The 13,981-nt window shown below is 51.4% G+C and overlaps 5 protein-coding genes across 5 annotated transcripts; 3 read left to right on the forward strand and 2 right to left on the reverse strand.

Annotated features, from left to right (window-relative positions):
* Positions 1–1,349: 1,349 nt before the first annotated feature.
* On the reverse strand, positions 1,350–4,196 carry CABS01_16222 (uncharacterized protein; the record flags this gene model as incomplete). The annotated part of the gene is made up of 3 exons (XM_060549553.1): positions 1,350–1,372; positions 1,427–2,765; positions 2,814–4,196. The coding sequence occupies 3 exons, from the start codon at positions 4,194–4,196 to the stop codon at positions 1,350–1,352; spliced, it is 2,745 nt and encodes a 914-aa protein (XP_060390080.1).
* Positions 4,197–4,814: 618 nt separating this feature from the next.
* On the forward strand, positions 4,815–6,578 carry CABS01_16223 (adaptor complexes medium subunit family protein; the record flags this gene model as incomplete). Its single annotated transcript, XM_060549554.1, has 5 exons — positions 4,815–4,817; positions 4,874–5,317; positions 5,374–5,576; positions 5,628–6,435; positions 6,489–6,578. The coding sequence occupies 5 exons, from the start codon at positions 4,815–4,817 to the stop codon at positions 6,576–6,578; spliced, it is 1,548 nt and encodes a 515-aa protein (XP_060390081.1).
* A 643-nt stretch (positions 6,579–7,221) lies between these two features.
* Positions 7,222–9,945, forward strand: CABS01_16224 (anaphase-promoting complex component Cut20/Apc4; the record flags this gene model as incomplete). The annotated part of the gene is made up of 7 exons (XM_060549555.1): positions 7,222–7,453; positions 7,508–7,835; positions 7,886–8,471; positions 8,523–9,233; positions 9,286–9,343; positions 9,396–9,545; positions 9,608–9,945. 7 exons carry the CDS (start codon positions 7,222–7,224, stop codon positions 9,943–9,945), a joined length of 2,403 nt encoding a protein of 800 aa, XP_060390082.1.
* A 1,128-nt stretch (positions 9,946–11,073) lies between these two features.
* On the forward strand, positions 11,074–12,448 carry CABS01_16225 (uncharacterized protein; the record flags this gene model as incomplete). The annotated part of the gene is made up of 5 exons (XM_060549556.1): positions 11,074–11,380; positions 11,442–11,737; positions 11,940–12,110; positions 12,165–12,329; positions 12,395–12,448. 5 exons carry the CDS (start codon positions 11,074–11,076, stop codon positions 12,446–12,448), a joined length of 993 nt encoding a protein of 330 aa, XP_060390083.1.
* Positions 12,449–12,576: 128 nt separating this feature from the next.
* On the reverse strand, positions 12,577–13,858 carry CABS01_16226 (uncharacterized protein; the record flags this gene model as incomplete). The annotated part of the gene is made up of 3 exons (XM_060549557.1): positions 12,577–13,435; positions 13,496–13,597; positions 13,656–13,858. Coding segments are annotated over 3 exons (1,164 nt in total), but the record flags the coding sequence as incomplete, so codon positions are not given.
* Between the last annotated feature and the right edge of the window lie 123 nt (positions 13,859–13,981).

The raw sequence follows: 13,981 nt of genomic DNA on the forward strand, positions 1-13,981 counted from the left end.
ACAGAACGATAGCAGGGATTCCCACGTCTTGTCATCGTTCAGGGGGTATGCCGTGCAAGTCTCCAATGTCGGCAAACTACTCAAGGGGAAATCTATCACTATCCGAACCTGATCAACACGTCTTCAACCTTTTTAATATATGTAGTTTAAGTACGGATACCTAGCTATTAGCGTGCGTGACGGTGCGACTATGTGTGTGCCCATACTACCACACACAGAGTTCCAACAAGGCCAGAAAAACTCCATCACTGGCAGACCTTAATCTTACCAGCTAAATCACCCAAAACCGTGATATACTTTCCCTCCCCAGTGACTGCTAGCTCTCAATCACCTGCAGAAAACGCTGGAGCTCTGCCTTTGCAAGGGGTGTGGGGGGCTGACTGCTTATATCCCCGTGCCAATCTTCATGCTGTCATGGCTCCTGGACGTCTACTAGGGAGCCCTAGAATAGCTTCGAGAAACCATGGAGGCGCACTATAAGACGAACAAGAAGCGCTCGCGCAAAAGAGCCAGTTCAGTATTGACATGGCTTAACGGCCAGACTGTGACTGTGATGACATTTAAGGAAAATGAAGCTCAGGTGCGAGTGTAGCCGCTTGTTTAGACAATGACACGCAAAGCCCCTCATCAAGGCAAGTAAAATATGCGTATTCTTCGTCAGATAACTCAGGTATAACTATTCCGGTTGCTCTGTTCGAGAAAATCAACGCCTCAGCTCGATGCTTTGAAATATCTTCCTTCGAGCCAGTGCCCCAAAGTGACTGATCATCAAGTAGATATCCCAACGGATGCAGATGTTGATCTCGTCCAACTCTTTCTCGAAAAAAGACAGACGAACACTTCACCTTGCTGAGCGGGCCGTTCTTGGTGGCCACATCCATGACCACCCCTCAAATCCTTGAGACGTCTTATTGTACAAGAAAGATCGACCATAACCACGAAGATGATCGCATTGCTTTTGAGACCCATTCTACGCCAGAATCCACCAATATCGCAAGAGAACAGAGGGGGTATCGAAAGCTCCGGGGAAGGACGGCATTAAGGGTATGTCGTTCATGGAATTGCCAGGTCACCGCCTGGGGATGGTTGGAAATTGGAAAAGCTGTATGTCAGTGGGAATAACAATTTTGGAAACCTACCTCGAGGGCTATATGGTCGCTCCGATTGCGATGCCCTACTTGCCGGGTGTATCATCCATGTTTTTTAAATGTTGGTGATCATGGAACCAGGCTGTTTTGTGGCCTAGTCGCCGGACTGGTCTACGGCGGGAAGGGGAAGCCCCGTGGACCTAGATCCGGTCGCGTTGAGTGACACACCAAAGGGGGGTTAGTTGGGATGTTACCCAAAGCTCATGGGCGACGACGCTTGACGTCTAGCACTAAGTTAGCTCATCATGTTCAGAGTCTTTTGAGCCTCTTGAGCGTACCTTGTTGAGCTTCAGCATCCAGCAGGTCGTCCACATCCGACCTCTGGCGTTTGCCAGAAGCTGAAGGGGACTCTACGGCAATCTCGTCATCCCCTTGCCCGGAGAATTCTCTCCAGTCAATCTCCGCTAGCCCATCATCTTCGTCGACAACCTCGGCTTCAACAACCTCGGCTTCAGGTAGGTCGGCGTTGAGATCAAGCTCGTTCTCGTAGGTGACCTCTTCGTCGCCGTTCAAGGTAGACGTGGCACTGGTATCGGGGGTTACCTTTTCTGCGAAGCTCTCATTGGCGTTTTCGACGATCTCATCTGCGATGATTGCTGCTTCTTCGTCGTCAAACGTGTTCTGTGCGTCAATAGCAGTGCCGAGAACAGCTGCGTCTTGCATTTCCGAGGCGAGTGGGTTAGATTCATCAATCTCTGGAGCTTGGGTTCTAGCGTCAGCGTCTGCAGTCGAAGAAAATGTAATGCTGGAATCTGAACAAGAATGCAAATGGCGGGACGTTCTTCGCGAGAGGAGTCTCTTGGGAAGCACCAAATGCGAATTGCTAGAGAGAGAGCGCCCTCGCTGTCGAGCAGACTCCTTAGCCACTCGCACCAAGGTCTCGAATCGAAAGTCGTCTTCCTCCGCCATTTGGTCTGCGACAAAGGTCGAAGTACAAGTGGCGCAGAGACAGAAATTAGGGAAGAAGCATTGAGTGACTTGAGAAAGGTCGTCTTTACCTGCCTCCCCATTCTCTTGGGGCTGCTGATCCTCCGTTGCATCTTCCACGTCACCGCTGTCTTCAACAACGCTCAGGTCTGCAACTGCGGTGGTTTCGTCCATCAGAGAAGCTTCGGTATCAAGCATGGTAGCCTCAGCATCCGGCATCGAGATAGCGCTCTCATCTTGCTGCAAAGGGTTCTCCTCAAGTGCGTTTTGCGACTGGATATCGTCTTCTCCGGTAATGCCATCACCGACATCGTCATCTTCGTTGATCTCCTCATTTTCGCCTTCAGCCTCGTCCAAATTGTGCTCACCATGTCCGCTCACGGCGGGAGACTGCGGCCAAGAGGCAGCATCGGCGTTATCTTCTTCCCCTATCAGGTCAGGCTCATCATCCATGATCTCGAGTACCTCGCTCTGTGCGCGAGATGCGAAATAGTAGCTAATTTCATCGAGTCCTTTGCCATTGTAGGCATCGTCAACGAGCGAAAGCCAGCGCTTCTTGCAGTTCGGCCGCGTTGTCAAGTAGGCGTAGAGGGGCTTGGATGCATCGGCATTCTGGTTTTTGACCAGTGAGTCAAATACGGAAATTATCTGGCCCAACGTGATGTCCGAGAAGACTTCTGCTTGGCTGGACTTTGGATATGTTAGCAGAGCTTGTGTTTCAGGCGGACGAGAACGTACTTCAGTGAACTCAAGGCCAAGCTCGTCGATTTGGAACACAAGTTCGTCAAAAGGACCCAACTCATTGGCAAGCTCTCGACGGAAGCCTGCCAATACACCCTCCATTTTGCAGTGCAATAGAGTCAGATCATTGAAGAAACACTCCTTGCCTTGGCTGTCTGGGGACCCATAGAAGAAAGGATAGTCGATGCCCTTGTACGAGACAGTGATAACGGGGATTTCCATCTCTTCGTGAGTCGGCGTCTCAGCCGATACAGACGATCGCACGTCGGCAAGAACTTCGTCATCGAATTCTACGTGCTCGGGAACAGACAAGTCTTCAGCAACTGCGTCATAGTCTTCGGCGTTGACGACATCATCATGATTCTCCTCATCATTGGCCTGGTCAGCGTCGGCAACGCCCATGATGCTCTCAAGCTCATCCTCGGGCTGCGATTCCGTATCTACGCCCATGGGATGATCTTCAGCATCCTGTTTCGTCGGGAAATCGCCATCGGTCTTTTGGTATTTTGGAGTATGCACTGAACGTGTATCACTGGTACCCACTATAGCATCGACTGTTGCTATGTTGCCGCCATCGTTGAAGTCTATCTCGTGCAGGTCATTGACTTCCGTATTGTCGGCTTCGGCAACTTGTTGTTCATCTACGCCAGCATCAACATCGGCCACGTCAAATACGTCAAAATTTGCGTCCAAGTTGTTTGCATCGTTTGAAGAGTCCGCAAGCTCTTGATCGACTTCGTGGGCTTCCGTTTCTTGTTCCCCAGCACTGTTCGCAGGGCTCAAGCCGCCTCGTGGGAGGCCGTCCTTCTCTTCCACTAGTTGCCATTCATCTTTCTCGAGAGTGATGTGGCTCTCATCCTGGCTGTTTTCGTCTTGACCGTCCTCGACCTCGTTGTCTTCGTGCTCATTTTCCTCGTTCTGAGCTGCGTCTTCCTCGTTTGCCGGGCCGTCTTCCCAACTAATCTCATTCTCGGCGGCCAACCCATCTTCAGGCTCGGCAACATCGGCGTAGGCAAGAGATTCATCTTCGTTCACGTAAGAGTCTTCAGCTTCTATCGCGCTGATAGAATCAACGCCATCGACTTGAAGCCCATCAGTGCGGTCTAGGTCGCCTGGCTGTAGTGAGGCATCGGCAGCGACAGAAATAGCATCGATCTCCGCGTCGACCTGTTGGCCGACGGTTTGGTTGTCCGGCTCTAATGCGCTCGTTCCAGTGTACTCCACTTCATCGGTGACAGGATGGGCGTTGGCAGGAAATGAGGTGATGTTAGAGCCTTCTATGGCGACAGCAGGAGCTGCCGAATCGTCCTCCGAGTAGTCGATATACTCCTCGTGGAGTTGGCCCTCGAGGCCCAGGGCTGGGGCTGCTTCAGTAGTCATCCCTGCTACAACTGGGAAGTTGTAGAGCGATGTTCGGTTTCGCGGTAGGTATTTCGTTGCCTCTGTCGGGACGCTTGTCTCTTTGTCTGGCAGGTTCGGGCTGTAAGGATTCGGATGTCCGCTCGATGGCGCTGACGAAAGCTCAATAGTCAGGTATCGGTTGAATGTCACGTCGGTAGTGATTCGTATGCCTAGAGATCTGAGTCTCCGGTACGCTATCGTTTCAAGGTGTCTTCGTAGGTATGGACTGAGGGAGGAAAGGGAGCTTTGGTAACAAAGAGTATGGATATGGCGAGTTGAGGCCAAGCAGTGCGGATGAGGTGGAGTTGACCAAAGCGCGTGGGAATTTAAAAAAAGGTCCCAGGTGCAGCCCCTCTACGTGCCGTAAGCGCAGGTTGACGCGCCTTCCGGAGGCAGCTGCCGCTTTACCACTTTTGGACTAGCCCCAGCTGCTGTACGTAAGGTAGCATGGTCAGTGCACTGGCCAGATTCACAATTCCGACCTCAATATTCAAGCTCCCAGTGTGGTCCCTCCTTTGGCGTGGACCTTGAAGTCGAGTTGCGACAGTCCACCTACATCTCCAATTCGTCCTATACCTCTCATCATACTCCGTCAAAATGGTAAGAGGAATCTTTCGGCTGCTGCACTTTCCGTATCGACATGCTTACACCTTCAGGTCGTCCTCGCAGCTTCGATTTGCACCCGCGGCGGGAAAGCTGTCCTCTCCCGCCAATTCAGGGAGATGCCACGATCCCGCATTGAAGCCCTCCTCGCGTCCTTCCCGAAGCTCGCCGACAGCGGTACCCAACACACGACCGTTGAACAAGACAATGTGCGCTTTGTCTATCAGCCCCTGGACGAGCTTTACATGGTACTCATTACCAACCGCCAATCCAACATTCTCCAAGACATCGATTCCTTGCACCTGTTCGCTCAGGTTGTGACCAGCACATGCAAGAGCCTCGACGAGAGAGAGATTCTGAAGAATGCATACGAACTTCTTAGCGCCTTCGATGAGCTGGTAACGCTGGGATACCGCGAGAACTTGACCATCAGCCAGATCAAGACCTTCCTCGAGATGGAGAGTCACGAGGAGCGGATCCAGGAGATCATCGCACGAGTCCGTCTAGCCGATACCCAGCATGTTGAGATACATGATACTGATCGTGAGAATAGAACAAGGAGCTGGAGGCGACAGAGGAGCGCAAGCGGAAGGCCAAGCAGCTGGAGATGCAGCGGAAAGAGTCGGCTCGAGCTGGCCGTGTCGGTGGTGGAATGCCCAGAACACCCAACTACCCGACTTACACCCCACCTACGCGCCCGACCCCGACGGATACGTACGACTCGTACGAAGCTGAGAAGAACAAAACCTTCAACAAGTAAGCGACCCTTGGATATGCGTGGCGGAGGCTGCTGGCTAACATCTACAGGCTGAGTGCCCCGAAGGGCAAGGGTATGCAACTCGGCAAGAAGTCGAAGACCACCGACATGTTCGAGCGCGTTCGAGGCGAAATGGGAGCCGAAGTCGATGATACCCCGCTTGTTACGCCAACCCCGGCTCACGTTCCCGAGCCTGCGGCAGAGTCTCGTGTTTCCTCTACTCTTGACCGGGACGCCATTCACATCGTGGTCAACGAAGCTATTAGTGCTAAGCTGTCGAGAGAGGGCGCCCTAAACTCCCTTGCGATAAGCGGTGACCTGAACCTTCGTATCTCGGACCCAAGCTTGACAAAGGTCAAGCTGAACCTGACTGCCAATGCCTCCCACGGTGCTCAGTTCCGCACGCACCCCAACGTCGACAAGAACCTCTTCAACAGCTCCAAGACCATCCAGATGAGCAACACCGCGCGTGGCTTCCCTATCAACCAGTCCGTTGGTGTCCTGCGTTGGAGAGCAACGGCCAAGGCAGACGATACTAGCGCTTGCCCCATTACATTCACTGTTTGGATCAACAAGGATGCAGACAAGTACAACATGACCGTCGAGTACGAGCTGACGGGCGGGGACACGTTGAAGGACGTTAGCGTGATCATCCCTTACCAGGCCAGTGAACCTGTGGTATCGAGCTTTGATGCCTCGTATGAGGTTTCTGGCGACTCGCTGGAGTGGAACATTGGCACGGTTTCGGACGAGAACCCTAGCGGTTCTTTCGAGTTCGAGGCCGAGACCAATGACGAGAACGACTTCTTCCCAATGACAGTCAGGTTCTCAAAGACCTCGCCCTTCATCGATGTTGATGTAAGTCACGACTCTGGCAGTTTGATGTCCCAGAAAGCTAATGCACATACTAGGTTACCACTGTCTCTTTGATTGAAGAGGACGAGGAGGTTACCTTCTCGAAGGAGATCAAGTCTCACGCAGACAACTTCTTAATCGAATAGAATGCAGGTACTTTTAGATTGAGATTGGAGCGGGATAGTCAGGGGTAGCAAAAGCTCGGCGCCAACTGATGAGTTTTCCAAACAGCGGGTTGACTTGCGGTGCTGGGAAACGGCCATGATATTTGGCTGCATGAAATGAAACGTATCTTAGAGAGTCTAGGGGATGCGAAAGCCTCGAGTAAAAGAAGTTATTTACCTTGTCGACTAACATCATCTTTGCCCTGGAATTGACTGCTGCACTGAAAACAAAGTGTTCCATTTCGATCAAGGTGCTGATCCACCACGTCTTGCAGTGACAGTGTTGCGCGGGGCGCTAACTCATCCTTGTCAGTGGCAGGTACAACCTTGGGTGCAGTTCCCACAGAACGGACATTCGATTGAGAGGTACGGAGTACCTGCTTGATGTACCTCAACTCACTTCTACATTTGTAAAAGTCGTGAGTGAACCTTCCAAACAACAACGGCTATTTGCGCGAAGCAGATTCGCCGATACCTAATTGAACTACGGACTGCACAGCTCGTTTTCCTGAAATTCAATAACTAAACATTTGGTAATTTCTGTCAGCAAATCGTCCTACGGGACTGGCAGTCCTTCGAGGCGTCACCACTCCCCTGTCAATCCGGATAGCTTCGTATATCCGAAATGGATGAAGCCATGCAGCTACGGCACTACAGCGATACCAAGTTCGACCACCGCGTCGCCGAAGGCTTTCCATGCAGTAACCCAACGGTTGACCTCTCGGTCAGTTGGGACGCACACGGGAAAAATCTTTTGATCTACCGCCCAAGGGAACACGTTGTGTCCAAAATCCATCAGTTCGCGAAGCCCGGTCAACAGGCTCCCGAGCCCCAAGCTGTAAGATGGAAACCAGATGGTACGAAGATGCACTCAATATATCTATAGAACTTTTTTTCTAATTTGATCACAGGGCAATTCCTTGCTGTTGGCTGGAGCGACGGATACGTGAGGTTGATGGGCCTGGAGAACAACAAGGCTGCACATCACATTCGCGTCTGTGGAGACGACACAGCGACGCCAAACATCACTCACATCGGTTGGTCGCGCAACATTGTGGGCAGGCCGCAGAAGATGGCCCGGCAGTCGCCTGCGCAGCCATGGCAAAAACTCATGTCAGAGGAGCTGAATTTGCCCGGCAGCCCGGCCCCGTTGGATCTACCCCGAGAACTCACCTTCTTGGAGGTAGACTCTGCCTTGCCAAATATCAGTCCTCTACCTAGTTCCAGTGCTGGTGCAGGGTAAGTGAAGTCTGCCATGGGTCAGATGTCGTTACTGACTGTGGCTTTAGCGAAGATGGCCTGGTGTTCACCTTGAGAACTGGCATAGACTTCCTGTTCCAGCCCTTCAACACAGAAGATAGTGACCAAGTCTTCGTCATGGTGGTAGGCACAAGCGATGGGCGCCTTCATCTCAGCATCTATGATTCCTTCATCATCGGTGACTTCCGATACACGCTTCCAAGTTCCATGTACAGACCAGGCGTTCTCCAGCTCATTCAACATGCCTCTCATCCAGAAGTTTCCACTCACACTCTCCTCCTGAAATCCTCAGCCGACAACGACCAGGCAGTATACTCGGTTCCCATGGATCTGCCCTTTATACCCTCATCCCCCATCAACATCTCTCTCCTGGCGTCAAAACTCACTACGTTACAGAAGCTGCTGCGTTATGTGAAGCAGACACAGCTCCACATGCAAGTAGAGTATAAGAACACAAGAGAACTACCGTCCAAGTTCTTGCGTAGTGTTGAGGGAGACCTGGAACAGATAGCACATGGGCCGACGAACATTGTTCAAGCTCTTTTCCATACGGTTGTCACTGGCCATGCGCATGAGCCCCTCCGAGAATGGTTGGTCGACAGTTTAGCTGAGCGCGTAAGTAGACGCTTTTCTCGCTATGTGATTCATTTCTGACAACATCTCAAGGGCCACAAACGCTGGGATAAGGCTGTGACGGCAGGACTGGAGAACCTGCGTGGTTTGATCCATGAAAATTTACTCCCGTCGTTGGAAAGATGTGCCATCATACTCAGCCGCCTGCGAGGACTTGCTCAGTTTTACGACTCACGCGACGACATTGGCTTCTCTGTGGCCCAGATCACTCGCGCAATGGATATCGTATCTTGCCTCACAATGGTCGGACACAAGATTCTCCTGAACGTCATGGACGAACTGGACCTCTTCCATGCCTTCTCTACATGGATGCGGTTCCAGATTGACCGTTTTGCGGCCCCAAACTCGGCGAGCGAAGAACTGACAGAGAAGGAGGCTACAATGGAGAACAGCAAGGTCCTTGTCTACGTGCAGCGCTACCTTGTCGAGAGCCCCATGGCCATATTTTTGGACGAAGTAGCCACAGACGATTACTCGGCGAACTGGGAACGAGCTGAAAGCGGAAAGTCAATGCTCGAAGAGCTAGATACCCAACTCAAACGCCAGGAAGAGGGACAAGAATATTTGAAGGCCTTCCCGAACGTTGGCTTCCTCGTCGACTACCTTACTGCCCGCGTAAATGGAGTCTTCAAGGATATTGCCGAAGCACAAAAAAGGAGCGTTCGATTTGGTCAGCCGACAAAGATCGGATTGGGCCAGAAAATTGCAAAAATTGACTCTACCATGTGCTCGGAACGACAAGACGTAAGTCTTGAAATCTCTCAACTGTTGACACGTATAACTGACATTCTTGCAGGACGAAGTTTATGGCCTCACCTTTACCGCCCTGACTGGAGAGGGCCGGGACCAAGAGTGTCAGTACTTTCTCGCGAGAGCAAGCCGAGTCTCATACTAACAGCTTGATAGTCTTCATATTCCGAACATCTATCCGCATCATCAACGGCATCAGCAGCAGCGTTGCCACGACGGTTGCTGCTCTATCTGTAGACAATGGCAAGATCGCTGAGGTCAAGTTCATGGACAGCACTACGTTAGTTCTGCTCGTGAACATACAAGGTACACCAAGACCTGCATATCTTATAGCTCATCAGTAAGGCTTCTACTAAATCTCTCTCTAGGAAGCCCCGCCAATGTCATCATGGTACCTATACAGTCTCCCGCCATCAACTATGTTCCCTACCAAGAGAACGACTTACCAGTCTCTACACCCTTGACCAAACAAATTCAGACAGGGCTCGTCACGACCACACTCCCCGAAGACCAGTCCTTCACGCCGATACGGATGGACGTACAGAATGTCACGAACGCCCGCGGCGAAGTCCCGGCACGCGTGTGCCTCCTCGGCGCCAACCGCTCGGTCTACAGGGTCTTCAGCCTCGCGTCCGGCCATGACGACAAGGACGCTCCGCGAAAACCGGCTACGGCAACGGCAGCGGCAGCCGCACGCGGCGACTAGAAGTTACCCGTGCCCCTATCGCCGGGTAACATGTTCAGGGTGCCGCCAAAGCGTTTTACGCCGCGCAGCAAGAAACGCATGGCTGTGCTGGGCACGCGGAGGCTAGAGGCAGCCAGGCTGGATGAGCTCTTTCATCGAGAGTAGGCTTATTTGAGTGGTATGGAGAGAAAATTACCTTAGCTTCATGACTTGGGGTAGGTGAATGAGTGAATGAGAATATTTGACTGGAGAAAGCATTGCACGAGCCCTCCTTTTTCTACATCAACTTTGGCAAGCACGGAACTGCTGGGTGGGCGCCACACTGTTTTTTTCAAACTGCATTCTCGTACTTGTGACTCTACACGTAAACCGCTTGGATGTCCTCGATAACAAGATGCCCTGACAGCGTGGAACGGGCTACTCGGTCTAGCTACCATTAAGTTTTACAAAGGCGGCAAGTTCAGCCACGGTCTGTCAAAGTCCTGGGAATAAGATAAACCTTGTTTTTCTACTGGACCAGAAGGTACTTTCCGGTACTCCAGAAAGGCACATAAGTTACCTAGCCGGGTGCTGGACCAATTTTACGGAGATAAACATCAAATAATCAAGGTCATGAAATTTTCCTATTTGAAGAGTTGTTTTCAGTATGTAGTGAGACCTGTCTTTGAATCCGTCCCACTGCCGTAGGAGTGATCTCTCCCATGAAGTCTATGCTCACCATACCCCAGGATTTGATGATAGAAGTCTTCTTCGGAGACATTTTTCAGTCTCGGTTCACAGGTGTGCCGTCTGTTTCGTTCCTCTGCAGCTCGTACTCCTGAATTCGATATCGCGTTGTCTTGGCTCTCAACAAGCGCTTCTTGTATCTGGACAGGTGGTCTATTGCCTGTGGTCCCTCCGGAAGGAACTCGATAACGTCTTCATACCACTCCCGAAGTCCTTGCTTGTCATAGAGTTGGTAACGAATCTCTGATGTCTGCGCCTCACTCAACGTTTGTCTTGCGTCGCTCGAACTCGCTAAAATAGCCTTGGATATGTCCCACAGTTGGCACACACCATACAGATTTACCAAAACCTAACGATCACGACGGCCGATAAGTTCCTCTTCTCAAGACAGTATTCATGTTCGAATACGGACCCAACCACGACATGGACGAGATTGCCAACCACCCAGACGGAAATGGAGACGCCAGCTCCGTCATTGACAGCCAGCTGACATCAGCATCATCAGACTCTGAACATTGGGCCAAGAAACATTACGAAATCTTAGAGATGCTCGCGAATTACACCCCCCTCGGGACACAGGACGACACTACCCGAGTACTTCGTCTTTTCGCAGACAAACTCCCACTCAGCGGACAATTGGTTCTGCTCTCGGAGATTATGCGTTACAGAGACACTCCAGTCAAGCTGAGGCAGCTACGTGACTTTTTGGTCCAGGCTATCTTGATACCTCGTAGGTTATATACTCTATCCCCGCCACGAATCGAAGCTCACGCTTGGCTACAACTACCAAGTCAAAACTCATTCACAGCGCAGAACGGAAGACGACATCGTGTCTTCGAGTTCCGGGGCAGACGGCCCAGGTTCACTTCTCGAGCAGCTCGAGTCATATGTCTGTGATTCAAAGTTGAGGCGGGACTGCCTCCTCCGGGATGGCGGCCAATGCGTCGTCACGAAGTATTTTGACAGGGGCTGGTCGGAGAAGAATTACTCTGGCCAGATGATGCCTCAGGGACGTATGAGCACCCTAGAATGCGTCCATATCATCCCCTTCCTGATTGGGGATTCTAACGAGCGGACGGCGATGGAGGTGAGTGAGATCGTTTGATCTTAATAGAAAAGTCCCCTTGCTATCCTATCAACTGCTAGAGGCGTCAGTATATCCGTCTCTAGTCTTCCTCCGATATCTGCTCTTTTTTGGAAGTATCCACAGGCGTATATGAGCAAGATAGAGTCAGATAGGCATCGCCGCCATCCAGCAGTTTATGGGATATTACTAACAGAATCTAAAGGCTCGCGCGAATGCAAAGACTTGGTGGGCATTGTGGAGATACTTCCCGGAACTTAAAGGGAAGATCGGACCCGACACCATCAGTCAGACTGGCAACGCGTTTATGACGAATTCAGAGGTCCATGGCGATTTTGGGTATTTTGATTTCGGGTTCAAGCAGCAATATGGTTCGGTGAGTTGTCATCGTCTTTGTCAAAAGTGTTGGATCGCAACTAAACCCTTAGAGACTACGGAATACAACATTCGCTGGTTTTGCGCGTGGAATCCCGCCATCGGCCTATTCAAAAACTACCCCAAAGTAGTAGAATTCACTTCTGCAGACTCTGGAATCCCCGATCTACCAGACTCAATCTTCTTGGACGTGCATTATCGGGTTGGCGAGATACTTAATGTAAGACCTTCTCTCTCTCTCTCTCTCTCCTCTGTTCATTTTTCCCACTAACCTGTTCTACGTAGGAGTTCCAGCTCCAAAGACTCTCACTTGAATCGATTAGTCACATGAGGTTCTAGCCAAGAGGCATAAAAGTTGTGTCGAGGAGAAATATGTATATATATCTAAGCCTCATGGCTATACCACAGCCGCATGTGGCTAACACATCCTCAATCCCAATAGACTACACACGCCCTCCAGACCAGTCTCACTTTCTCGACTTTGTAATCTCAAAAAACTCGGTGACACCCTGCACGACAGCCTCCACATTCATATTGACGAGCGGCATGCGGTCATACGAGTCCTCCTTCATAATCGCCACGAGAGCCAGGTACCGATCGACCTCGCGCAGCATGATAGGCCGCTGCGAGTCGTGCAGGACCATGCAGCTCTCGGCCCAGTTGCACGCAACCTGGTCCTCGACTTTGGCGTTCCAGGGCTCGGCCTCGAGACGCTTGCGCTGGCCGTCGGACCGCGGCCAGGAGCCGTAGACCTCGGTGATGTCGATGATGACGTCAATGTAGTCGGAGCAGATCTCGTACGAGGCCATGTCAGCCGTGGCGGAGTCGGTGGCGATGTAAATCTTGGAGAGCACGTCAAAGAGGTAGGCCTTTTCGAAGCGGCAGGTTCGGCACAGATTGGTGAGCATGGCCTCGAGGGTGCCGAGCTGGGGAATGAGCTTTTGGATGACCTTGGAAAAGGCCTCAAAGATGGAGTGATTATAGATGGACGTGAGGTGGAATGTGACGGGGGCGTTTTCGAAGCCGTGGTCCGAGAGCTCGTCCTGGATGCGGATGGTGATGTCGCGCTGAATGTCGAGCTTGTAGTCGTCCGAGAGACCATCGACCTTGTGGATAAAGACCTCGATGTTGATGTTTGGGTAGAAGCGCTGGAGGTTTAGGACCGTGGCGTTGAGACGGGCTACGGCTTCGAGATAGTCGTCCTGCGCATCAATCACCCAGATGAGGGCGCCAATCTCGCCAAAGATGGCGTCCATATCAAAGTTTGGGTTCTCAAAGAAGTCAATCTGGCCAGGGAAATCCCAGACCTGGTAGTCCATGAAGGATCTGAAGAAGATAGTCAGTGGGACAGGTTGCTCGTCACATTGGCTTGGTTTGAGGCCTTACGCCATGGAGTCCTTTTGAATACGAGCTGTCGACTCCAGGAAAAGCGTCTCATTTGGCGGGAGCTTATGAAAGACGACGCTCGATATTGATGACTTGCCGCTCCTGCCATTGTAATCGGTATGTAATCCATATGAAGCACCGGCATGGAGGGATGACATACCTTCTCTGACCCATCAAAAGGAGTCTGGGCTTGCCCTTTGCAGGGGGGCCCGGAGGCATTTCTACCATCTTGCTCGCATCCTGCGGCTGCACTCCTTGACTCTGATCGTAGACACGCTGGAGTGTTAGCCTAGCTGGACTTAAACGGCCGTTTGATCGCAAAGAACCCCCGTAAGAAGAAACACCTAAGCCATCTACCGCGAGTCTATTTTGCTGCCTACTATACAATATCCTTTTTTTTTTTTTTCCTTTTTCTGTTGTTCCTTTTCTATATCCAAACGAATGACTGTTCCGAAAAATCGAGCTAAGAAAAAGTGCATACCAAAA

Source organism: Colletotrichum abscissum (genome assembly GCF_030869225.1).
Source record: "Colletotrichum abscissum strain IMI 504890 chromosome Unknown Scaffold_86.1, whole genome shotgun sequence".
Taxonomy (NCBI): Eukaryota; Fungi; Ascomycota; class Sordariomycetes; order Glomerellales; family Glomerellaceae; genus Colletotrichum; species Colletotrichum abscissum.